Source organism: Nycticebus coucang, chromosome 18 (assembly GCF_027406575.1).
Source record: "Nycticebus coucang isolate mNycCou1 chromosome 18, mNycCou1.pri, whole genome shotgun sequence".
Lineage (NCBI taxonomy): Eukaryota > Metazoa > Chordata > Mammalia > Primates > Lorisidae > Nycticebus > Nycticebus coucang.
This window is the reverse complement of record NC_069797.1, coordinates 64035475-64062386: the sequence shown is the minus strand read 5'-3', so window position 1 is coordinate 64062386 and position 26912 is coordinate 64035475. Positions and strand designations below refer to the sequence as shown.

The window sequence follows — 26912 nt, the reverse complement described above, 5'->3', positions numbered from 1 at the left end:
GCAAATCAACTTTTGCTACAGATAGGCAGGCAGTAAGACCCTGAGCAGATAAGAGTTGTTTAATATAGTGGTTCTCAACCTTCCTAATGCCACAACCCTTTAATATAGTTCCTGTGGGTCGTGACCCACAGGTTGAGAACCTAGCCTGAAGACTCAGCAAGATGGAAAAGCAGTCCTTTCACTAGCAGGATGAAGAACAGGCTGCCCATTTTCCCTAATTACTCTGGCAAGGGCCAACAACTGTACTTTCTATATTCCCCACTAACTAGAAGGTTAGCTCCAAGAAGGAATGGACTTTGTGGATTTGTCCACCACTGTGTCACTGGTGCCTACTACATAGGTAGTACTCAAATTATTTTTTTAAATGAATAAATATCATGTATCCAGACTCTCTAAAATTCATACTAGTATTTAAGAAAACCACCACCATTCATCACTACAAATTTTGTTAATCAGCCATCCACCCTTCCTGATTAAATCTAACCCATATCATCCTCAGTGAATCATTCATTACTCAGTATCTTAACAATTGTTTTTCCTGCTATTAAACCATGTGTTGTATATGCTATTGAAATTTGAAAATCAGAGGTCTGAGAGATTACAACTGATAGAATAAGCAAACAATAGCCACCCTAATTTCTATTTGATTGTAAAAAAAAAAAAAAAGATGAAGCCAGGTGCAGTAACTCATGCTTATAATGCCAGCACTTTGGAAGGCCAAGGCAGAATCATTTGAGCCCAGGAGTTGGAGGTTACAGTAAGCTCTATGTACAACTGTGCCACTGCACTCCAGCCTAAGCAACAGAGCAATGGGAAGGGGAGAAGAAAGAAGATGAACCCTTCTCTGTTTAGCCTATTAAAATTAGTATTTATGGCTTGGTTCCTGTAACTCACTGGTTAGGGTACCAGCCACATGCACCAGGGCCGGTGGGTTGGAACCTGGCCTAGGCCTGCTAAACAATGACAACAACGACAACAAAAAATTGCTGGGCATTGTGGCAGGCGCCTGTAGTCCCAGCTACTTGGGAGGCTGAGACAAGGGAATCACTTGAGCCCAAGAGTTTGAGGTTGCTGTGAGCTGTGACATGCCATGGTATTCTATCGAGGGCAACATTATGAGACTGTCTCAAAAAAAAAAAAAAAAAAAAAAAAAAGAAAAGAAAAAGAAAAATCGAAATATAGCAGGGATATTAAAAAATTAACTATAGTCATACTATTTGTGGGTCTGTCCAAAGCTCTCTTTATTTGCTCTAAAACATAGGTTATAACAAAATACCTAGCACATCATCCTTTCCTCCCAACTGTCAAACTCATATTAAATAGCTCTGAAACCTCACCTAGGCCTCCATAAACACTTTCAAATTGATGACAGAAAAGGTGAAAACACCAACTAGCTTCAGTGCAGAAATTCACATTGCTTCCTAAACCTAGGAAACCTTCAGATTTCATTAAAAACAACAAATGGGAGGCCAAGGCAAGATCACTAGAGGCCAGGGGTTTGAAACCAGCATAGGCAACATAGCAAGACTCAGTCTCTACCAAAAAAAAAAGAAAAAGAAAGAAAAGAAAAACAAAAGAAAAATTAGCTACCCCGTTTCCCCGAAAATAAGACATCCTCCAAAAATAAGACCTACTTACAGGAAAGGTAAGACGTCCCCTGAAAATAAGACCTAGCGCATCTTTGGGGGCACACCTTAAAATAAGACACTGTCTTATTTTCGGGGCAACAGGGTAGGTAGTATCTGCAGCTACTCAGGAGGCTGAGAAAGGAAAATTGATTCAGTCCAGGAGTTTGATGTTGCCGTGAGCTATAATGATGGCACTGCACTCACCCAAGCAACACAGATCTTGTTTCAAAAAGAACCAAACAAAAACCAAACAAACTCAACTACAGAAGAACAATTAAAAAATGGGCAAAAGACATGGGTAGACATTTCTCCAAAGATCTACAAATAGCCAACAAGTACATACAATACGCTCAACATCATTAATCATTGGTGAAATCAATACCACAATGAGGTTATCAATCACTTCATACCCATTAGGATGGCTACTATGAACAAAAAGGGAGAAAATAGTAAGCGCTAGCAAAGATGTGGAGTAACCAGAATCCTCTTACACTGCAGGTGGGAATGTAAAATGGTTCAGCTGCCACTGAAAGCAATATGGTGGTTTTCCAAAAGATTAAACATAGAATTACCATCTGATCCAGCAATTCTGCTTCTGGCAAGTGAAAGCAGGAACTTGAACAGATTATTTATACACCCATGTTCATAAAAGCATTATTCATGATAGCAAAAGGTGGAAGCAACCCAAGTATTCCTTGATGGATAAAGTGGCACATACATACAATGAAATATTCAGCCTTAAAAAAAAAAAAAGGGAATTCTCAGAAGAAAAAAAGGAAGAAAGAAATTTGGGAATGATCACATGTATTAATAAAAAAAATAAATAAAAAGGGAATCCTTATACATGCCGCAATATGAAGGAACCCTGTGGACATTATGTTAAGTCCAGTCTCAGAAGTATAAACACTGCAAGGCACCCAGAGTGGTTAAACAGAGATAGAAATTGTGGTCTTCAGAGGCTGTGTGGGAGAGACAGAATGGAGCCATTATTATTTAATGAGTAAAGAGTTTCAGTGAAAAGAGTTGAGGCTGAATGGTGGTGATAGTGGCAAAAAACTTGGAGATACTTAATGCTGTTCATCTTCATTAAAAACGGTACTATTCGTATGTGTATTCTATAACTTAAAAAAAACCCTGAAAACTAAAGAATTAGATTCTATTTACACACCAATTTTTAGATTGCTATTTTATGAGAGAAAATTATGCTATGTAGGCCTCAGTCTCTACTTTGAAATGAAATGCAAGCATGTTTTAGACAAGAGTCTCATCTCACTTAGTCATTCTGGGTAGAACGCCATGGCATCATAGCTCACAGCAACCTCAAACTTCTGGGCTCAAGCAAGCCTCTTGCCTCAGCCTTCCAAGGAGCTGAGACTACAGGCGCCCCCCACCAGGCCCAGCTATTTAAGAGACGGGGTTTTGCTCTTGCACAGGCTGGTCTGGTACTCCTGAGGTCAAGCAATCTTGCCTTGGCCTCCCGGAGTGCTAGGATTACAGGCATCAGCCACCATGCACTTGGCCACAATTTTCCTCTTTAAAAAATTTCCTTTAGGCTCAGTGTTTGTAGCTTAGCAGCTAGGGCGCTGGCCACATGCACTGGGGCTGGCAGGTTCGAGCCCAGCCCGGGCCTGCCAAACAAAAAATACAACTACTCCCCCCCCCCCAAAAAAAATTCCCTTTAAAAATAAAATACCTGCCCGGTGCAGTGGCTCATGCCTAGCATTCTGGGATTCCGAGGCAGGTAGATTGCCTGAGCTCATAGTTCAAGACCAGCGTGAGCCAAAGTGAGACCCCTGTATCTAAAAAACAGCTGGATGTTGTGGCAGGCGCCTGTAGTCCCAGCTATTTGGCAGGCTGACACAAGAGAATTGCTTGAGCCCAAGAGTTAGCGGTTGCTGTGAGCTATGATTTCAGAGCACTCTACTGAGGGCAATAAAGTTGAAACTCTGTCTCAAAAAAATAAAATAAAATAAAATAAAAATACAAAGAAGAAAAAAAAAAAAAAAACGAACTGGGGCAAGAGGATCTCTTGAGCCAAAGAGTTGAGTTGGAGGCTGCTGTGAGCTATGATGACACTATAGCACTCTACCCAGGGTAAGAGCTTAAGACTCTAGTCTCAAAAAAAAGAAAAAAAAAATTAAATACCTAATTTGAAAAGAATTAGCTAATAATTTATAAACAAACTTTAGTGAGTATTTGCTTTAAAAAGAACCTAAGTAGGGTCTCAGTAATAACGTCCATTTGATACTGACCAATGATGACCACTAACAACTTGGTTACACGCCCAGTAAAATGAAAGACTCCTCTGATACATACCCTCTATCATCTCCACTCTCATTTTTGCAAAAAGTGTGTCTGATTATTATTCAACTTCTAAATCACTATAATAGTGACAACTAAATCAAAATATACTGAGTGCCTATTTTGTGCCATGCACTAAAGATACGGTGACGGAGTCAGACACAGCTCCAAACCCTGAGGGAGTTTAGTCTGGCCCAGGAGAGAGAAAAATTAAAATCATATAATTTCAGCCAGTAAAAGTGCTATGAAATGTCAGCAAGCTGGGTAAGCTGTTGCAGATACAAGTCAGGCAAAGCCTCTCTGAGGCAACAACACTTCACATTTGATAGGTACCCCTCCTCCCTCAAATCTACGGTTTCAACAAGGTCTTTTTTTTAGGAGACAAGAGTCTCACTCCATCAGGGCATCATAGCTCACAGCAACCTCAAACACCTGTGATTGAGTAATCCTCTTGCCTCGGCCTCCCAGAGTAGCTGGGACTACAGGTGCTTGCCGCTACACTTGGCTACTTTTTTTTTTTTTTGAGACCGGGTCTCCCTCTTGCTTAGGCTTGTCTTGAACTCCTGAGCTCCTTGGCCTCCCAGAGTATTAGGATTACAGGTGCGAGCCAAGGCAAAGAAATGTATTTTTTTTCTTTTTACACTGTATAAGTCTATGTAACGGCTTGTCTCACGAAAGGGAGAACACCAGAATAGGTTAGACTTTCTTGCTATAGCAAGCTCAAATTGTGTCAGACAGTTCTGATCATCTGCCACAGAGTGTTGCTTGCAGTAAGAATGTGTTATTGGAAAAGTCATAGTAATGTACATCCAGAGGCTGCATCTACAACCAGAAAATGTTTCATAATCCACGAGAAGAGATTCCATATAGAAAAGCATAAAATAACGAAGTAAAAGTAAAAGTGAGGCAGACAGTAAAGAGAGAAAATAAATTTTTACTTCCTTTGGCAGAGTAGCATGGTTTGTGTTAATACTATAGAACTAGTGAAAGTCATACTGAAGTGACGTATTCATTCAGATACTCGCAAAATCCCTCTTCTTCCAGGTTCCTTCAGATCCTGCCCCCCAAACTACTGAACCTATATTTCTATCATTCCCTTCAATTCAATAACTCTTCAGTTAATCTGGCTGAAATGAGACCTAGTGTGGCAACCACTTTAACCATTCACATTCCCTAGGGACTCCCCATATGTCCTTGTCCTTAGTTTTCCAAGAAAACCACTCACTTCAATGAATCCTCTTCCCTCTATCTGGATTCCCTCCCCACCAAATCTCTCACTACATCTACCAAAGTTGTAACCCTTCAAAACACATCTCAAATACTAACTCCTAGAACAAAGACATGAACAAGATTTCCCCAGAGAAGTGATAACCTCCTCCTTCAAACTCCATTTCCAGTCTTAAAACATCTCATGTTTAATACAGCTATTTTGTGTTGTTCCCCAACTCCATGTGATAGGTTTCATGATTGAAGAAAACAAGTTTGTCCATTTTTTAAAATCTTACAGTGTGTTTTTTAGAGTACACACTCATTATTCACGTTTATTAAATATGTAGAAAACTCAAAGAGAACTACCACTGTGCTGAGGAAAACTTCAAGTGGCATAAAGTTCTATTTGGTATGGATTCCAGGCACCAAAATGCTGTGATCTGGTAAGAAATCACAACAGAGGGTGGTGGCTGTGGCTCAAAGGAGTAGGGCACCGGCCCCACATACCAGAGGTGGCGGGTTCAAAGCCAGTCCCGGCCAAAAACTGCAAAAAAAAAAAAAAAAAAAAAAGAAATACAACAGAATAGTAAAATAGCAGAGAATGACTATGTTCAAACTCTAGCTTTGCCACTAACATGATGTGAACCTCAGGGAAGTTATTCAGTTTCTCTAGGCTTCAGTTTCCTCATGTATAAAATGATGAGACTATAAAGAGCTGGTGTGAAAAAACACACAACCATAGCTAGAATCCAGGTGAGGAACAGAAAGATGCAAGCTAGGTAGACATGTGCAGAGGACGAAGACATTCTAGACAGGAAGATAAAATCAGCAAAGGCTAAGTGAGAATAAATATGGAACATAAAGAACACAACTGGCTAGTTTTTGTTCTGGGCAATGGTGGGCAGAAAAGACATGATTTAAATTAGTTTAAAATAGTGGATTAGGCTGGGCACAGTGGCTCACCCTTGTAACCCTAGCACTCTGGGAGGCTGAGGTGGGTGGATTGCTTGAGCTTAGGAATTTAAGACCAGCTTGAGCAAGAGCGAGATCCCCATCTCTATTAAAAAACAGAAAAATTAGCTGGGTGTCATGTTCCATGCCTATGGTCCATGTCCACAGCCCCCACCACTAGGGAGGCTGAGGCAGGAGAATCACTTGAGCTCACGAATTTGAAGCTGCTTTGAGCTATGACAATGCCACTGCACTCTGCCTGGGGTGACAGAGCAAGATTCTGTCTTTAAAAAAAAAAAGCAAAAGTATACTGAAGACAACTAATTATAAAAACCACATTATCACTTGTATTTCTGGAGGCAGAAAGACATTTCTAGTGACAGTAACTAGTGTGTCCAGTCTACGTAATAATCTGCCTTGAGAACATCTCACACACTATATACCAGTCAGTTCTTTAATGAGAATCTATGTATAAAACTCAAGAATTGCGTCACATTTTCCTCAAGTCAAATACAAGTAAATGCAGGATTATAATTATTATAGAAGCATCCCTTTTCTTACACTAACTCAAACCAAGAGCTGATTGTATGACTATCAATGTGATAAAACACAAATTTACAGAACTGCACTATTCCATGAATTACCCTTAAATTGTAACAATATAAGTCAGATTCCCTTACTCCTTGGCACAAAATCCTCAATGGTCCCCATCTGAGTAAAGGTGAAATCTTAACTGTCTAAAAAGCTCTGGTTGTTCTGCCCAATGCTTTCCACCTTCTTCCCTGACCTCATCTCCTACTACTCCCTCTCTCACAGGGTTCCAAGCACATTGGTGTTCTCACTGTTCCTCTAACAGACCAGCTTTGTCCTCTTCAAGGCCTTTATTGCTGTTCCCCTGCTTGGAATGTTCCTTCTCCCAGATACTCACATGGTTCACTCCCTTACCTTCTTCTAGTCTGCTTAAGTATTAGAGTGTCTGTAAGGACTTCCCTAATCACTCTATAGCAAATTCCCATCCCACTTTCCAGCTTTATTTCTTTTCCTAAAGCACTTATTATCTTCTAACACACAGTATAATTTATAAATTTGTATGCCTTTCTTCTCCCCATTAGAATCTCTAACACTTAAAACGGTGTTAGGGGATAGGCACACAATAAACACCAATAAAATTATTAATGGAATAAGTGAGTTACACATTAGGCTACATAATGCCCCTTCTAGGTACAGGAAAATACATTTTTCCCCATCGTTTAAAGTCCAAAAATTAACATTTTGTAGCCATGTATTTTCCTATATGCCAGAACTGGGTTTGTCCCTGAGAAGTAGAAGTCAATTAAGACAATTCCTGTCCTTTAGAAATTCCCGGGTGTGTATACATATGGGGGAGGACAGACATACAAGTATCACTTGCAAAAAAACCCTATACAGGGCGGCGCCTGTGGCTCAGTGAGCAGGGCACCGGCCCCATATACCGAGGGTGGCGGGTTCAAGCCCAGCCCCTGCCAAACTGCAACAAAAAAATAGCCGGGCGTTGTGGCGGGCGCCTGTAGTCCCAGCTACTCGGGAGGCTGAGGCAGGAGAATCTCCTAAGCCCAGGAGTTGGAGGTTGCTGTGAGCTGTGTGACGCCACGGCACTCTACCGAGGGCAATAAAGTGAAACTCTGTCTCTACAAAAAACAAACAACAACAACAAAAAAACCCTATACAAGAACGCCACAGGAAATTCAATAACAAGCTAAATTAGGAGTGAGGGCAAGGAAAGAAATGCTCACCAAGGCGATGAGACTACAATTCCCCCACACTCTCGACTGGTACAATAATTTTTGCTTATATTTTTGGTGCGTATGCTTGCGACTCCACATAAATTATTTATTCACATCAGAAAGGCTCTCAAGTAGGCCGCAAAAAAGTCTGTGATTACGGTGATGCTAATCGCTCATCTCCAGGCTGCAGAGCCACCGACTATGTCTTTTACAGTCTTCTTACTTAGCAGCTTTTGCCTATTAGGACCGCTGCTTTGGGGCTTGCATCTCCCACTTGCCTGCTTGGGTCGGAATCCTCCCTGTGGCAATCCCTGCCTCAGAGCCAAGCACCCTGCAATCCTGGCCTCAGAGCCGTGCGGGCGCCGCCTCCGGAAAGCCGCCAACTGGGCGTCGGTAAGAGTTTCGAGAAGCGAGAACCGTGGGAGGACGGCGCGGCTCTGAAGGCCCCTTCCGCACTTCCATCCCCCCGGTCCCCTGGCCGCTGATGCCGAAGTCTCCGCGGACTCTTTGTTAAGCGAGGCCGCGGTTCTCCGCCCTTGCTAGGCCCCACAGTAGCCTCCAGTGCCCCGGAGGATAAGCAGCCCTGGGTCCAGACGGCGCACGCACAAACCTGCTGCTACCGCTGCAGCGGTAGCTGCTACTATCACCGGCGCGGAGAAAACCTCGCAGCCCCAAAGTACGCGCTGCCTGGACTCCGTCCCGCTTCGCTCTTCCCTCTCCGCCCCCTTCGCCTTCGCCGCCGCCGCCGCCGCCGCCGCCAACCCGTTGCTGAAAGGGGGAGGGGAACGAAAACCAGACATGCGCAGAGAAAACAGCACGGGTCGAAAGGCGGGGCCTGAGGTTACGGCTCCCGGAAGATGCTGCTGGCTCCTGGCCTTAAAGTTCCAGAATGCCCCGTAAGCTTCTCGGAGTCTCACAGAAAGCTGCCGCCGGGTGAAGAAGGTTCATGGACCAACTAGAAAGTGGGTCTGGGAATAAAGAGGGACAGCAACAGGGAGACACCCAAAAATCCCAAGAGAAAAGGAGTTGGGCGAATACCCCCACGTTTACATTAAAACGTCCATCTCCTTAACTCTGGTCCATTGTGAATACGACCTGAGCATTTCTCTGCCTTTAGCCACGTGGTCCCATAGAGCATGGCCACTTTTAGCTTCCGGAGCGCCCATTCAGTGTGACGTCAACTTGACTGAACCCTACTGAGGAGGCCTGAGATAGGCGAGGGCAGTTCCGGGGCCGGGGCGGGGATTATGTAATTTTCCCAGCAGTCCCACCTCGCCTCAGCGAGGCGGGGGACGGGGAGGTCTCGCGCAGGGCCCAAGGCTGCGTCCCACCCCGCACGCCGCGCGCGGCTGTGAACTAACCGCGCGCATTCTACGTAACGGACGGCGGAGGCTAGGTGAAGGGGGGCGCGGCGTGATCGAGCCACCTGGTTGGGCTGTGTCTTTGCGGCATCCGGGCAGTGGAACCGCAGCGACACCGAGGTGGCGGCCAGGCTGAAAGGCGGGAGGGGTAGAGGTGGCGGACGCTGGAGCCCTGGGCCTAGTTTTAGCTTCGGCTATAGGTAGGTAGCGGGTCCTAAGGCGTTTGTCAGTGGGGCCCGGCGACGCCGAGCGGTGACTCGAGTTGCGTGGCCTATAGTTCGATCTGGTTTCTCAACCAACACCCAAGTCCGGCGGGTGACATGCATTGGTTTCTGCGCCTTTTCCGACTTTTTTTTTTTTTTACTCTCCGTCCACGTAAGGCCCATTTTTTGTTGGGTTTTGGGGGGTTGGAGTAATTTTAATGGATTTCGGGAACTTTCCCACAGAAATGTTGGGGGATGAGCAAATGCCAACCAGAACGGCAAGTGTGCACCATGAAAAATGGAAATAGACATTAGAATGAATTGTTTCTACAGGGTAGGAAGAGACTAGACTAGGGTGGCTTAAAAGAAGCAACAACTTCTGTAGCCAGTTTTTTCTGAACGTTTCTAACATGAAACGTTTTCCATGTAAGGACATGGGACTGTCATGATTTCCAGAATACTCTATTCTGATCGTTGTTAGAAAGGCTTAATATAAAATGACAACAAGAAATAATGGTCTCGCTTATTCCTCTTTCCTTTTTAAATTTAGATAGTAGGGCCGCTTTGCAGAAGATAAACCAGATTTGTTAGTGCTTGTTTCTTGACTTAGTCCTGTGTTCCTTGCTTCAGGAGTGTCAGAGGCTGGGTGGCCTGGCAGAGAGTTGAACATGTGAGAGAGAAATCACTTGACAGGTGCAGCAGAGACTTCTGAGAAGGAAGGCCAACATACAATGGCTTGGATAATTTTAACCTAAATAACCTTAAAGGAGCTCTGTTACAGTGCTGAGTTATCTTGGAAATGTTTTTATGGGGGGAACATTCTGAACGGAAATTTCTGTTTGAAATGATCAGGCATTTTAGTAGACCATTAATCAAGTTGACAACACTTGACTAAAGTACAAGTATTAACCTTTAGTCTCATCTATTTTGAAAAAAATTTTAAGACTGGGATTTGGAAAGAGAAACACTAACAATTAAGGTTTTTTTTTTTAACCCTTAAAGGATATTCCTAAGACACAGCAGAAAGAAAGAATAGGAACTAGTATTTATTGAGGGCCTTCAGTGTGTCAGGCAATGTGTTCAAATGGCACTTATCTCCTGTGATACCCACTACAGCCCAGGAGCAAGTACCAAATTGTGTCCCTTTGGGCGGCTCCTGTGGCTCAGTGAGTAGGGCATGGGCCCCATATACTGAGGGTGGCAGTTCAAACTAAGCTCGGCTAAACTGCAATAAAATAGCCAGGTGGGGTGGCACCTGTGGCTGAAAGGAGTAGGGTGCCGGCTCCATGTGCTGGAGGTGGGTTCAAACCCGGCCCCGGCCAAAAACTGCAAAAAAAAAACAGCCAGGCGTTGTGGCGGTCGCCTGTGGTCCCAGCTACTTGGGAGGCTGAGGCAAGAGCAACTCCTAAGCCCAGGAGTTGCTGTGAGGTGTGATGCCATGGCACTCTAACCCAGGGTGACAGAGTGAGACTCTGTCTCTAAAAACAAAAAATTGTGTCCCTTTTTTTGCAGGTGGAGGGGAACAGGGAATTTTAAGTAATTTTACTAAGGTCATATGGCTGGTAAATGATAGAGCTGATATTTTAAACCATGCATGAGGAAAAAAGAGCACATAAATATATGCTCTTTTTCTCTATTTCTTCCACTCGTGATCAAATGTTACAACATGAGAACTAGGGGGAAAGTATAGACAAATTAGAAAAGAAACTTTGTTTAACATGTAATAACTTAGAGAATTGATGACCGTTAGAACTAGTTGAAGCCAAAAATGTCTCTTTTAGAGGTTAGGAACATTCATTTATAAAAGATTGTTAAAGAAAGGTTAGGAGTGTTTGGAGACACTTCACTAAACCTCTTTGAGGTTGGTGTTGAGAAGGCAGCTTGCTTTCCCACAAAATATTCCCTGGTGTTAACCTCAAAGATCAAATAGTGGAAAGGTGTCTTTCTGTGTCCACAGGGGATTAGTTCCAGAATCCCCTCCTCAGATGCCATAGTTCATATATACTCAAGTAACTTACATAAAATGAAAATGACCTATGCACATCCACCCATGTATTTTAAAGTTATCTATAGTTTACTTATAATACCTAATGCAATGTAAATGTCATGTAAATAGTTGTTATGCTGCATTTTTTTTGTTTTCCTATTTTTTATTGTATTGTTATCTTTTATTTATTTTTTCTGAATATTTTGAATCCGTGGTTGGTTGAATCCACAGATGTGGAACCCACTCATGTGGAGACTGACTGTGATAGGCCTATCCTTTATGGCATCTCTCTTCATTCTCACCATTGCCAGATAAATACTGTTTTACTCAATTATCTCAGCTACTTCATATTTTTCCTGCCTCAAGTACACTTCTCCAATCCATTCTACCCATAAGCTGTCAGTGTTAAATTACAAATCCAATAATGTCGCTCCTCTACTTAAAATCCTTTAGTTGCTTCTAATTATCCAAACTTCTTGGAATGGTATTTAAATAAACATCATCATGATCTAGCCCCTGACAGCCTTTCCAGCCTCATTTTCCCCATGCGGGTCTATAAACCCAATGCTCTATCCCACCAAACTTAAAATATGCTGTTTCAGGCCTCTGTGCTATCACTGTTCCTCAACCTGCAATGCCTTATCTTTAGTGCAGGAAGCACTTATTTTCTTACAACTATTACTTTTGGCCAAGCAAGGTAGCTCACGCCTGTAATCCTAGCACTTTGGGAGCTAAGGAGGGAAGATCACTTAAAGGCCAGGAGTTTGAGGCCAGCCCGTGCAGCAGAGTAAGACCCATCTCTGCAAAAAATAGAAAACTTTTCTGGGATTGGTGGCATGCGCCTGTAATTCCCACTAGTAGGAAGGATCACTTGAGACTAGGAATTTGAGGTTGCAGTGAGCTATGATGATACTACTGCATTCTAGCCCAGGCACGAGAGGAAGACCTTGTCTCTAAAACAAAGCTGGGCACAGTGGCTCATGCCTGTAATCCCAGTACTGTGGGAGGCTGAGGAGGGAGAATCGCTTGAGCTCAGGAGTTCGAGACTTGCCTGAGCGACAGTGAGACCCCACTCATGAAAAAAATGGAAAAACCCAGCCGGGTGCTGCGGCCAGTGCCTGTAATCCCAGCGGCTTCCGGAGGCTGAGGCAGCGGGTTGCCCGCTGCCCAGGTTGCGGTGAGCTACCACGCCCACTTCGTTCTGCTCAGGGGCATAGGGTGGGACCCTGTCTCAACAACAACAACAACAAAAAAGTAAAATAAAACAAAAACAAAAAAACTGTTTCTATTACAGAAGTACATTGTAGAAAAATATAAAGAAAAATAGACACAAACTACCCATAATCCTACCATATAAACCACTATTTATGCACATAGGTATATCCTTCTAAACCTTTTTCTTGGTGTATTTGCTTCTAACACATTAGTAACATAGTTACTAACTTCATTTGTAACAATTTTTTTGTATTAAATCATAGCTGTGTGCATTAATGCAATCGTGGGGTACAATGTGCTGGTTTTATATACAATTTGAAATATTTTCATCAAGCTGGTATTTATAACAATTTTTGATGGACATAAAGTGACTTTCTTTTTGTTTAACCAGTTTCAAAATTTTTGCTATCAAAATTAATGCTTTAACACTGTGTAGTACCAGTCAGTGGCCTGTTAGGAACCAGGCCACACAGCAGGAGGTGAGCACCAGGTGAGTGAAGTTTCATCTGTATGTACAGCAGCTCCCCAATGATAACTGCCTGAACTCCATCTCCTGTCATATCAGCAGTGGCAATAGATCCTCATAGAAGCGCAAATTGGTGAGATCTAGGTTACACAATCCTTATAAAATCTAATTCCCCTGAGCCCTCCACTGCTCCAAATGGTGGAAAAATTGTCTTCCATGAAACCTGTCCCAGGTGCCAAAAAGGTGGGGGATTGCTGCTTTAACACATATCCTTGAAGCTGAATTCCTGTGCAAATATATGATTATTCAAGAATAATGCTTTACTTACCTTGGCCTCTTCCGTGGTGATATGTCTAGTGAAGGTACATCTAATTATATATAATGGGATCAATTTTTTTGTTTGTTTTTTTGAGACAGATCTTACTATGTTGCCCTCAGTAGAGTGCCATAGCGTCACAGCTTGCAGCAACCTCATATTCTTAAGCAATTCTCTTGCCTCAGCCTCCCAAATAGCTGGGACTACAGGCAACCATCACAACGCCCGGCTATTTTGTTGTTGTTGTTATTGTTGTAGTTGTCATTGTTTGGCAGGCCTAGTTTGGGTTCGAACCCGCCAGCCCCAGTGATGTGGCCAGCACCCTAGGCGCTGAGCTATAGGTGCTGCCATATAATGGGATCAATTATGGAAAGCCAAAGGAGTTTTTTATATATTTTTTTAAATAGAATCTAGTACTTTATTTATTTATTGTTGTTGCAGTGTCATTGCTATTTTTTTTTTTTAAACTTTATTTATTTATTTTTGTGGTTTTGGCCCGGGCTGGGTTTGAACCCACCACCTCTGGCATATGGGACCGGTGCCCTACTCCTTGAGCCACAGGCGCCGCCCGTCATTGCTATTTTTTAGCTGGCCGGGGCCAAGTTCGAACCTGCCACTCTTGGTATATGGGGCCAGCGCCCTACCCACTGAGCCACACAGGTGCCACTCAAAGGAGTTTTTATAGTATTTTACAATAATTGGTTAGCCTTTGGTGATTATTGAATCTTTGTATAACAAAAATTGTGTTTTAGAATGATAATGATGGTTTTTGGCAAGGAGAATTAAGTAGTAGGGAGAGAGTTGAGACAGAAGAGGCTGTTTAGGATAATACTGTGTTTCAGGTGTTGGTAATGGTGGTGTTCACAACACCAGAACACAGGTGTTGTGGAAACCGCGCATACAATCCAAAATGGGAAAGGAAAAGACTCGTATCAACATCTCTGTCATTGGACACATAGATTCGAGGAAGTCCACCACTCACTACTGGCCATCTGATCTACAAATGTGGTGGCATTGACAAGAGAACCATTGAAAAATTTGAGAAGGAGGCCGCTGAGATGGGAAAGGGCTCCTTCAAGTATGCCTGGGTCTTGGACAAACTCAAGGCTAAGAGTGAGTGTGGTTTCACCATTGATATCTCCCTATGGAAATACTACCTGACTATCATTCATGCCCCAGGACACAGAGACTTTTATCAAAAACCTGATTATAGGCACATCTCAGGCTGACTGTGCTGTCCTGATTGTTGGTGAATTTGAAGCTGTTATCTCAAAGAATTGGCAGACCTGTGAACATGCCCCTCTGGCTTCCACACTGGGTGTGAAACAACTAATTGTTGGTGTTAACAAAATGGATTCCATTGAGGCGCCCTACAGCCACAAGAGATATGAGGAAATTGTTAAAGAAGTCAGCACTTACATTAAGAAAATTGATTACAACTCTGACACAGTAGCATTCGTGCCAATTTCTGATTGGAATGGTGACAACATGTTGGAGCCAAGTGCTGACATGCCTTGGTTCAAGGGATGGAAAGTCACCCGGAAAGATGGCAATACCAGTGGAACCATGCTGCTTGAAGCTCTGTATTGCATTCTGCCACCAACTTGTCTGCCTCTGCAGGATGTCTACAAAATTGGTGATATTGGTACTGTCCCTGTGGGCTGAGTAGAGACTGGTGTTCTCAAACCTGGCCTGGTGGTCACCTTTGCTCCAGTTCATGTTACAACTGATGTAAAGTTTGTTGAGATGCACCATGAAGCTTTGAGCAAAGCTCTTCTAGGGGACAGCGTGAGCTTCAATGTCAAGAAAGTGTCTGTCAAAGATGTTCATTGTGGCAACATTGCTGGTGATAGCAAAAATGACCCACCAATGGAAGCAGCTGGCTTCGCTACTCAGGTGATTATCCTGAACCATCCAGGCCAAATTAGTGCCTGCAAGTTTGCTGAGCTGAAGGAAAAGATTGACCACCACTCTGGTAAGAAGCTGGAAGATGGCCCTAAATTCCTGAAATCTGGAATCCCACAATTGTCGATATGGTTCCTGGCAAACCCATGTGTGTTGAGAACTTCTCAGATTATCCTCCTCTGGGTTATTTCGCTGTTTGAGACATGAGACAGACAGTTGCTGCTGGTGTCATCAAAGCAGTGGACAAGAAGGCTACTGGAGCTGGCAAGATCACCAAGTCTGCCTAGAAAGCTCAGAAGGTTAAATGAATATTGTCTCTAATACCTGCCACCCGAAGGAACTGTAACTAGTCAACATATGGAGGTGGTCAACATACAGAACCAGGCCTAGCTGGGCAAAGTGGCTCATGCCTATAATCCCAGCACTCTGGGAGGCCAAGGCGGGTGGATTGCTTGAACTCATCATGAGCTCAAGACCAGCCTAGAGCAAGAGTAAGACCCAATCTCTAAAAAAATAGCAGGATGTTATGGTGAGTGCCTGTAGTCTCTGCTACTTGGGAGGCTAAGTCAAGAGAATTGCTTGAGCCCAAGAGTTTGAGGTTGCTGTGAGCTGTGACACCACCGCACTCTACCAGGGGCAAGAAAGTGAGACTGTCTCAAAAAAAAGAAAGAAAAAAAAAAAAAGAACTAGGCCTACTTACTGATACATACATGTGGTGCATGTCTAGTCTATGAAAATTAGATCAACTTGAGGTGGCCTGTGTAGGGAGGTGGTCAACTATGGAGACTCTACTGTAAGTTGGTACTTATTTTGGTCACTGATACGTTTCATTTGTCAGTTCAATGAACAGCTTGTTCAGATGTTAGAATACTTAATATCCTTTTCAAAAAGTTGCAAAATGTTGTTATATTGAATTCTATTATACATACTGAGAAAAATTGTTAGAAATGTATTGCATTTTTTTTTTTTTTAGAGACAAAGTCTCACTTTGTCACCCTTGGTAGAGTGCTGTGGCGTCTCACTTTGTCACTCTTGGTAGAGTCGTCTAGCTCTTGGGTTAGGTGATTCTTGTGCCTCAGCCTCCCGAGTAGCTGAGATTACAGGCACCCACCACAATGCCCGGCTATTTTTTGTTGCAGTTCAGCCAGGGCCATGTTCAAACCCGCCACCCTCCGTCTATGGGGCCAGTACCCTACTCACTGAGCCACAGGCTCTGCCCTAAAATATATTGCTTTTAAGTAAGTAATTTAAAATCACAGCCACCAGGCCAGGCATGGTGGATCACCCTGTAATACCAGCACTCTGGGAAGCCAAGGCGGATGGATTGCCTGGGCTTATAGGTTTGAGAATAGCCTGAGCCAGAGCAAGACCCCGGGGCGGCTCAGCACCTGGGGTGCCAGCCACATACTCCGGAGCTGGCGGGTTTGAACCCAGCCTGGGCCTGCCAAACAACAATGACAACTATAATCAAGAAATAGCCAGGCGGGGGCGGCGCCTGTGGCTCAGTGAGTAGGGCGCCGGCCCCATATGCCGAGGGTGGCGGGTTCAAACCCAGCCCCGGCCAAACTGCAACAACAACAACAAAAAAAATAGCCGGGCGTTGTGGCGGGCGCCTGTAGTCCAGCTGCTCGGGAGGCTGAGGCAAGAGAATTGCGTAAGCCCAAGAGTTAGAGGTTGCTGTGAGCCGTGTGACGCCACGGCACTCTACCGAGGGCGGTACAGTGAGACTCTGTCTCTACAAAAAAAAAAAAAAAAAAAAGAAATAGCCAGGCGTTGTGGTGAGCACCTGTAGTCCCAGCTACTTGGGAGGCTGAGGCAAGAGAATCGCTTAAGCCCGGGAGTTTGAGGTTGCTGCGAACACAGCACTCTACTGAGGGCACCATGAGACCCTTTCTCCACAGAAAAAAAAAAGAAAGAAAGAAAGAAAAATAGGTGGGCGTTGTGGTGAGCACCTATAGTCCCAGCTACTCGGGAGGCTAAGGCAAGAGAATCGCTTGAGCCCAAAAGTTTGAGGTTGCTGTGAGCTATGATGCCACAGCACTCTACCAAGGGTGACAAAATGAGACTCTGTCTCAAAAAATAAAATAACAGCCACCAACTTACATTTGAGAAATAGCTGAAGAAGTGGTTGGTTCATAGTGTGAATTTTGGAGGCAAAACTCGAGGATAAAATCATACCTTTGTGTTACTTGGTAGTTGTGTTCATTAGCATTTCCATGCTTTGTTTTCTTAACTTTATTTTTATTTATTTATTTTATTTTTTTGAGACACAGTGCCTGGCTACTTTTAGAGACAGGGACTCACTCTTGCTCAGGCTGATCTGAATTCCTGAGCTAAAGCAATCCACCTGCCTTGGCCTTCCAAAGTGCTAGGATTACAGGTGTGAGCCACTTCACCCAGCCTATGTACCTCATTTTTCTTAAATGTGAAATGGGGATGTTATTATACTTTCCTTAGATGGCTGTTATAGGATTAAATTAGTTGGTTTTTGTAAAGCCGTTAGATCAGAGGCTATCTAGCACTGAAGTGTCTTTTAAGTGATCTTAAGATTAATGATGTTCACACATGCATACACAAAGTATGTAAAGAGGAATAGCTTTTTTGTTCCTGGATTGTTCTTGTTACAGCTTACAGATAAACAGTTACATCTTATTCCTTCATTGTACACCCTTTTTAGCTCCTATAAGAAGCTTTTTATAGGCCCTCAAAAAATGCTCAGTGTAAATAGAAGAGAATTTTAGAGAATCCAACCTAAAGAAATCAAATGACTTGATGTCTAAGATTTTACAGATATCTAGTGCCAACATCTAGACTTGAATCCAAGCTACTTCACCTTACTTCATTTTCCTTTATTTAATGCTACCTGAATCAAATAATACTGTAGGAGACAAGCAGGAAAGATTTATTAATATTTACAAAATCTGATCAGTATATATAGAATAACAGTCCATTTGTTTTTTTTTTTTAAAGGTGCAATGAAAGCTTTTCACGTTTTTTGTGTTGTTCTTTTGGTATTTGGGAGTGTCTCTGAAGCCAAGTTCGATGATTTTGAGGATGAGGAAGATATAGTAGAGTATGATGATAATGACTTTGCTGAATTTGAGGACGTCATGGAAGATTCTGTTACTGAATCTCCTCAACGGGTGATAACCACTGAAGATGATGAAGATGAGACCACTGTGGAGTTGGAAGGACAGGATGAAAACCAAGAAGGAGATTTTGAAGATGCAGATACCCAGGTGAGGTTCTTTTCTATTGATTTCTTGGGAAATCAAAAGAATAGGAAAATTTGTAACTAGGGCTTTTCCCAAACATTAAAATTCAGACCCAGATCTTGGGAGACCTGTACTGTCTGGAATCTTCATTTTCGTTCAGTAGATATAGCTATTCTAAATGTTTTGTGGTTTGTTTCCACTCTTTACATTGATAGAATGGATTGTATTTTTGTCTTCTGTTGAATCCCTGGCTGGGGGAGGGGCTGGAAAATAGATACTGTGTTTGGATGAGAGTTGTATTTTTTATAACTTTGGATTCAAAAGCATGGGGAGTCATCATTTTGGTGTTTGCTTTTCTGTGGTATAATTGGCAAATTAAAATTGTGTATATTTAAAATGTACAACATGATGTTTTGATATGCTTTTGTGTGTGTGTGTGTAAATTCTTACACAATTAAGCTGATAAACATACATATCCATCACCTCACATAGATACCTTTGTGTGTATGCCTGTGTGTGAGAATACTTAAGATCTGCTTTGCTGGCTCGGCGCCTGTGGCTCAAGCGGCTAAGGTGCCAGCCACATACACCTGAGCTGGTGGGTTTGAATCCAGCCCGGGCCTGCCAAACAACAATGACGGCTGCAACCAAAAAAAAAAAAAAAAAAAAAAATAGCCGGGCCGTTGTGGCGGGTACCTGTAGTCCCAGCTTCTTGGGAGGTGGAGGCAGGAGAATCACTTGAGCCCAAGAGTTGGAGGTTGCTATGAGCTGTGAAGCCACAGCACTCTACCCAGGGCGACAGCTTGAGGCTCTGTCTCAAAAAAAAAAAAAAAGATCTGCTTTGCTAGCAGTTTCAAGCATACGGCACATTAATAACTATAGTCATCATGCTATTCATTGTGTATGTTTCTAGAACTTATTCATCATAAACTGAACATTTATACCTTTTGGTCATTTTGTTGAAAACATGTAATATCTCTGTGTTCTGTGCTTGTTGCTTATATGGTCTGTTTTTCCTCTACAAATGTTGCCTACAAAATAAGACTTAACTGTTAGTGACATTTGTAGAGGAAAACAGATGGTGCCTCATTTTTGTAGGAGGGAGATACCGAGAGTGAGCCATATGATGATGAAGAATTTGAAGGTTATGAAGACAAACCAGATACTACTTCTAGCAAAAATAAAGACCCAATAACAATTGTTGATGTAGGTATACAGAATTCTGAATTCTATACAAACCAACAAAATATCTGGTCATTAACCCCAGAATATAATTAGTGAATGTAGCTGGTGTTGATGTAATAGTGGGAGCTGGGAAAGAACTTGACTTCAATTTTTCTGATAAAAATCCACTCCTAGATAGCTGGGCATTGTGGTAGGCACCTGTAGTCCCAGCTGCTCGGGAGGCTGAAGTAAGAGAATCACTTAAACCCAAGAGTTAGAGGTTGCTGTGAGCTGTGATGCCATGGCACTCTACCAAGGGTGACCTAGGGAGACTCTGTCTCAAAAAAAAAAAATAAAAATCCACTCCTAGAGAACCAACTCCTATTTTTTATTCTAGCCCTCCCAGTTTTACTTATATGTGAATAGAGAATATACAGTACATTAGGTTTATTTTGAGGTGGAACTCAGGGACAAGTTTAATACAAAGGGTTTTCTAGCTTTTCATCCCATTGGATTGGCCTTATATTTCCTTAAAGAATATTTTACAAAAAACTGACCTAGAAAACAAAAATGGGCATATGTTTCAAATTACAACCAGGTTCAGTCACAGTTATCTTAATGGGTTTTCTCATTGTTCACCCATGAGTTAAACTCCCTCCTGCACCCTCAGCAAACATTAAATGGAATGATTTTGCTTCTTTAGGTTCCTGCACACCTCCAGAACAGCTGGGAAAGTTATTATCTAGAAATTTTGATGGTGACTGGTCTACTTGCCTATATCATGAATTACATCATTGGGAAGAATAAAAATAGTCGCCTTGCTCAGGCCTGGTTTAACACACATAGAGAGCTTTTGGAGAGCAACTTTACCTTAGTGGGTAAGTTAGGCCAATATAGGTCCAGCTTCCTGCTTAAAAATAATCTGGTAAAGATGGTTTATTCCTCACAATGTAAGCATGTAACTGTTGTTAGGGAGTGCCAAAGAGGATTTATTTTTTTTTCTCACAAGGATCCTCGTTTTGTAAGTTTATATAGTGAATAAATTGCATTTATGTAATTTCTTATCTTTCATTAATCAACAGTATAATTGCCAAACAGCATCTGATTAGAAAGATATAATCAATGTTACCAAAACAAGTTGGTAAAATTCTGGCTGAAACCAAATAATTTGGACATTTAGGTAGCTTGATAATTGCTTTCAATTCATAAAAGTGGAAGTCCCTTAAAATTCTTTCAAGTTCTGGGCACTTTGTTTGGATCCACTGATGAATACACACTCATGTACTTAGAGAAACCCTTACAGTTATATTTTGTAGGGAATGAGGTGTACTCTCCTCTTACTCACCTCTGTCTGGCAGTTAGCACTTTATTATGCTAGGTACTTGCACACTGTTTATTTACTCTTTGTAACAACATTGTCATCTGGGTTTAGATTCTATTTTCCTAAGAAGGAAATTAAAAGGATAGAAATATTAAAACTTGTCTTTAGGGTGCCAGCCATATACACCGACACTGGTGGGTTTGAACCTGGCCCAGGCTTGCTAAACAACAAAAATGACAACAAAAAAAATAGCTGGGCGTTGTGGCGAGAGCCTGTAGTCCCAGCTACTTGGGAGGGTGAGGCAAGAGAATCACTTGAACCCAAGAGTTAGAGGTTGCTATGAGCTATGCTGCCACGGCACTCTCTACCAAGGATGACAAAGTGAAACTGTCTCAAAAAAAAAGAAAAAAGAAAATCTTTTGGCAGAGATATTTAAACTGATTTTGTTCCATTTCTGTCTACTTGAGAGATTTATGCTCCAAGCTGGCCATCATTAAACTAACAAGTATGTGCTAGGGTCTCTAATTTTTTTATATGGAACTTACAAAGTTTTAAAAGTAAAAGGAACTGTGCCAGTCTATTTTAACTCCTGTCTCAAAGGGGAGTTCTATAAGATAGCAAAGTATTGCTACCTGAAAGCTCTGATGTTTGGGGACCAGGGTGGAGGAGATTGTTAGACCCCAACATTTTCAGTCAATCACTTTAAGAGGTTTTACCCCTAGGAGATGATGGAACTAACAAAGAAGCCACAAGCACAGGAAAGTTGAACCAGGAGAATGAGCACATCTATAACCTCTGGTGTTCTGGTCGAGTTTGCTGTGAGGGCATGCTTATTCAGCTGAGAGTAAGTGGGGAACTTCTGGTACAGTCTATATCTTCCCTTAATTTTTTTTTTTCTGCCATGAGTCATAATCCTCCAAATTCATTGATGCATCTGTTCATGTTTGACTTGAAGGCTACAAATTATCAGGTCATTAAGTCTGAAATGTCTGATTTCACATCAAAAGTTTAATTTATTATATTCCCAACAAGAAGCTGTATACTTAATCAAAGTATGTGCCTAAACTATCAACAGAGTTTTGTCATCTTAACGGTAGCTTGTATATGCCAGCAGCAAAGAAGCTTGGAGAGCAAGTGATAATGAAATTGTGAAAGGCATTTTCTACAGCTTATTAAGAATTAAATATATTTTTTCTTGCAAAAAGTGGTCCAAAGCATGGATGAAGTAGTATTCAATTGGTGCAAGGTCATATTCCGTCTGTGAATATGACGATGATAGAGTTTCCAAGTCTAGCTTCTATAGTATTAGCAGCATTGTTTGTACAACAGCATTGTCTTGCAAGAGGATTGGCCTTCCTCTATTGACTAATCTTGTTTGCTTAATCACAAGCATCCTCACTTCATTCAGTTGATCACAGTGACATCTTCTTTAATCAACTGACCAGGTTTCATGAAGCTGTAGTGGATAATAACAGTGCTGGACCATTAACTTTTTTTGATGAATAATTGCTTTGGACTGTGTTTTAGCACTGTCTTTTTCCAACCTTTCTGTCTAATGCTTGCAATCTTCAAAAAGAATCCATATTTCATCACATGTAATGATAAAGTGTAGAAATGGTATTCAGGTGGAATCCATCCATTCAGCAGCTTTACCTTGCCAATTTGTTTCAAACATCAAGTCTTGCTGCTAGCTCACACACAGGTTAAGATGGATTCACTTCCACTACAGTTTTTAACTCAACCATTATCCACCTTGGTCTCAGATCTCTCGCATGGCTCATTTTCAAGATTAAAATCACCAAGCTGGGCACCCGTGGTTCACTGGTTAAAGGTACCAACTACATGCACTAGAGCTGGTGGGTTCTGGGCCTGCTAAACAAACAACAACAACAACAACAACAACAAAAATAGCTGGACGTTGTCAGGGGCGTCTGTAGTCCCAGCTACTAGGGAAACTGAGACAAGAGAATGGCTTGAGCCGAAAAGTTTGAGGTTGCTGTGAGCTGTGATGCTTCAGTACTCTATAGAGGGTGACAAAGTTAGAGTCTGTCCCAATAAAAAAAAAAAAAGATTAAAATCACCAGAATGCAACTTCTCAAACCATCAATGTACAGAAGCGTTCATTAGCCACATCCTTCCCAAACACTTGGCTGCTATTTCAAGCTGTCTACACTCCATTTGTTCCATGACAGAACTCAAATTCAAAAATAACACAAATTTTTGACTTAACCATGGTTTTACAAAAATTGCTCTGAAAAAAATTTGAAAGATAATCACAGGCCAAAATGTACATTTGAAAAGATGAGGATGTACCTTCACTATTAAAAGGGGAAAATGTCAAAGTAGAATGTCAGAGATCTTCACTATCAAACTAAGTACCTAGGGAAAGCAGACATTTCATACTTAGTAACCTAATATTTCTACTAATTGGCAAAGGGGTTGTAGTAGGGTACATTTGTTGAAGTATTTGATTCCATGGGCCCTTACACTAAGTAGAAGCTACAGTTGCATTAACCTGTTTCTCTCATTTTTTCAGTTCCTCAAGAGACAAGACTTACTGAATGTCCTGGCCCGGATGATGAGGCCAGTGAGTGATCAAGTGGTATGTATTCTACCACTGGTTGTCTGTGTACAGACTGAATTATTTACTTCTCAGAACTTATTCCATATCTGCTTAGATCGTATTTATAGTTTTGGGCAACTTCTGTCCCTTGTCAAAAAATCGACTCTTTTCTATTTGGGCAAATCATCATCTTCCTGTGCAGTTGTCAGGGGGGCCATCACGTGCTTTTCTTGAGGGAAGGGGATAATACCCTAATTCCACATAAACCAGCTGAAATAGCCTTGGTGAAAAAGTGGGAAAGGCAATTGTCATCTATAGTTTGCCTTCATAGTCAACTTGATTTTATTTCAGCAAAAAGCTGCATTTCTTTTCAAATATTTTTTTTTTTTTTTTTTGCTTCAAATAATACATTTTTGGCTAAGTGAGCTCAAATCACAATCTGGGGACCATATATTTTCTCCTTTATTAAGCTAACATGTTGCCAGGCATGGTGGCTCATGCCTGTAATCCTACCACTCTGAGAGGCCAGGGAGGGTGGATAGCTTGAGCTCACAGGTTTGAGTCTAGCCTGAGCAAAAAGCAAGACCCCATCTCCACTAAAAATAGAAAAACTGAGGCAAGAAGATCATTTGAGCCCGAGTTGGAGGTTACTGTGAGCTATGACATCATGGCACTCTACCCAGGACATCAGCTTGAGACTCTGTCTCAAAAAAATAAATTAATTAATTAACATGTTAACCTGTATGTTATGCTTTTTGTAAAAAGTGCCCTTCATTCTTTCAGTAAATAACTGTGTTGGTTCCCACTGCTACAAAAAGCATTAAGTATGGAAGAAAGTTTCTAGGCTGGACAAGGTGACTCACACTTATGATCTTAACACTCTAGGCAAATTTCAAATTGTTTTTTCAGCTGAGGCAGGAGGACTGTTTGAATTTAGGAGTTCAAGACCAGCCTAAGCAAAAGTGAGACCCCATCTCTACTAAAAATAGAAAAAAAATTAGCTGGGTATTGTGGTATATGCCTATAGTCCTGGCTACTTGGGAGGCTGAGGCAGGAGGATGGCTTGAACCCAGGTGCTATCAGCTACAGTGAGGCCATGGGGACTCGAGCTGAGGGAACAAAATGAGACTCTGTCTCAAATAAAAAAAAAAAAAAAAATATATATATATATATATATACACACACACACATACATCATGAAAGTTTCTTTTATGTAAACTAATAGAACAAGAAATATATATGTGAAAGTACAAAGTAGTACTTAGTAAGTATTGTGTTAATGGCTTGGTGCCTGTACCACAGTGGTTATGGTGACAGCCACATACACCCAGGCTGGCAGTTTTGAACCCAGCCAGGGCCAGCTAAAACAACAATGACAACTGCAACAAAAAAATAGCTGGGCATTGTGGCAGGTGCCTATAGTCCCAGCCACTTGGGAGGCTGAGGCAAGAGAATTGCTTGAGCCCAAGAATTTGAGGTTGCTGTGAGCTGTGATGCCACGGCACTGTACTGAGGGCTACATAGTGAGACTCTGTCTCAAAAAAAAAAAGAAAAAAAAAAAGGGGGCTTAATTATTAGTTATAAATCCATATCTTTTTTTTTTTTTTTTTTTGAGACAAAGTGTCTCACCCTGGGTAGAGTGCCATGGCTCATAGCTCACAGGAACCTCAAACTCTTGGGCTTGAGTAGTTTTCTTGCTTCATCTTCCCAAGTGGCTGGGATATAGCCATGTACCACTATGCCTGGCTAGTTTTTCTATTGTTAGCAGAGACAGCCTTGCTCTTGCTCAGGTTGGTCTTGAACTCCTGAGCTCAAGCAGTCAACCCACCTCGGCCTCCCAGAGTGCTGGGATCACAGGCATGAGTCACTACACCTGGCCCTATATCTTTATTTTAATTTTTCTAATAAGGCCATGACTTAGTCCATGAAAATTTAGAACCCTATCAGTTAATATTCCTGTCATCCTTTCTTCCATCAAACATCATCTTATTAGCTAGAAAGAAGGAAAGTTTGCTGTATCTGAGCCATCTTTTTGTAGAAATTATGCCTTAACGTTTTACTCATTTTCCATTCTTCTCTGGAGTAGGCTTAATCTTTTTTCCTCTGGACCAGCTGTCCTTTCAAATCTGTATCCTGTCCTAGCTCTCTCTCTTACATTAAGAAAAATAACCTCAACAGACACGTGGCATAATTAATATGACAAATGGGGGCTGTGTTTTATATCAAACTCTTTAGGCTTATAATTTTCTTTCTGGCCCAATCACAGTGCTAACTGTCTACCTTTCCAGGGTGTTCTCCAACACCAGGATTCTCTGGATGCCAACTGGATACTTGACAATTCAGTTCAATTCTGACACCATCTAAGCAAAGTCAGCTTCATATCCCACAGGGCTCAGTCCCAGAAGACTGCCCTTAATTCAGATGCAGTTTTCAGTCCCAGGTTACTCCTACCGCCACCTGTACTCCTTGGCAACTGACTATAAATCAAGAGATCTCACAACCTCCCTTTCCATCCAGTAATTTCTTAGAATGGCTAACAGAACTCAGGAAAACACTTTCCTTACATTTACTGGTTTATTATAAAGGATAAAATTCATGAATACGCAAATGAAAGAGAGGTGTAGGGCAAGGTGTGGCGACAGGGGGTTGCATAGAGCTTTCATGCCATCTCTGAGCTTGCCACCCTCCCAGCAAAATGATGTGTTCACCAACTTGGAAGCTGTCAATCTTATTTAGGAGGCTTGTTATAAGTAACAAAAAATACTATTATTCTGGAAATTTTAAAGGTTTGAGGAGCTCTATGACAGAAACCTAGGGCAAAACTAAATATATTTTTTATTATTATACACTGATTTGGTTTTTGCTCATTTCTGATTTTTTTTTTTTTTTGACAGTTTCTCCCCCTGTTGCCCTGGGTAGGGTACCTGTGGTATCATCATAGCTCATAGCAACCTCAAACTTGGGGTTAAGTGATCCTCCTGCCTCAGCCTCCCAAGTAGCTGGGACCTGGGACTATAGGCACCCGCCACAACACCTGGCTAGTTTTTCTATTTTTAGTCAGATGGGGTCTCACTCTTGCTTAGGGTAGTCAAGCAATCTACCCGCCTCGGTCTCCCGGAATGCTAGGATTGCAGATGTGAGCCACCGTGCATGGCCTCATTTCTGATTTTTGGACTTGAGTACTCCCATATAAACCTGTATTAGTATTCTATTGCTACGTAACTCATTACCCAAATTTTGCAGCTTAAAAGGATACTCATTTATTACCTCAATTTATAGGTCAGAAGTCCAGCATGGGTTAGCCAGATCCTCTGTTCAGAGTCTCACTAAGCTAAAATCCAAGT

General features: G+C 42.0%; 2 protein-coding genes and 1 non-coding gene across 5 annotated transcripts in view; 1 reads left to right on the top strand and 2 right to left on the bottom strand.

The window, feature by feature from the left end:
- Window positions 1-8612, bottom strand: part of DDX42 (DEAD-box helicase 42) — a 54369-nt gene extending 45757 nt beyond the window's left edge. Inside the window, exon 1 of the mRNA XM_053567872.1 lies at window positions 8463-8612. The gene's annotated coding sequence lies outside the window, so the exon portion shown is untranslated. The remainder of the gene's footprint in view (window positions 1-8462) is intronic.
- LOC128571443 (small nucleolar RNA SNORA28) lies at window positions 4571-4696 on the bottom strand. Its single transcript, XR_008375856.1, has one exon. It is a non-coding gene; the product is annotated as a small nucleolar RNA SNORA28 (small nucleolar RNA).
- A 180-nt stretch (window positions 8613-8792) lies between the features above and the next one.
- Window positions 8793-26912, top strand: part of CCDC47 (coiled-coil domain containing 47) — a 28765-nt gene continuing 10645 nt past the window's right edge. Inside the window, exons 1-6 of one of the 3 annotated variants that reach the window (XM_053567884.1) lie at window positions 8793-8814; window positions 18276-18544; window positions 19619-19726; window positions 20388-20562; window positions 21728-21849; window positions 23542-23607. In XM_053567884.1, coding sequence (XP_053423859.1) covers window positions 8799-8814; window positions 18276-18544; window positions 19619-19726; window positions 20388-20562; window positions 21728-21849; window positions 23542-23607 — 756 coding nt within the window. In that variant the 5' untranslated portion in view covers window positions 8793-8798. Of the gene's footprint in view, window positions 8815-9096; window positions 9414-18275; window positions 18545-19618; window positions 19727-20387; window positions 20563-21727; window positions 21850-23541; window positions 23608-26912 lie in introns of those variants that run through there. The other 2 variants (XM_053567887.1, XM_053567885.1) reach the window with 2 other exon arrangements.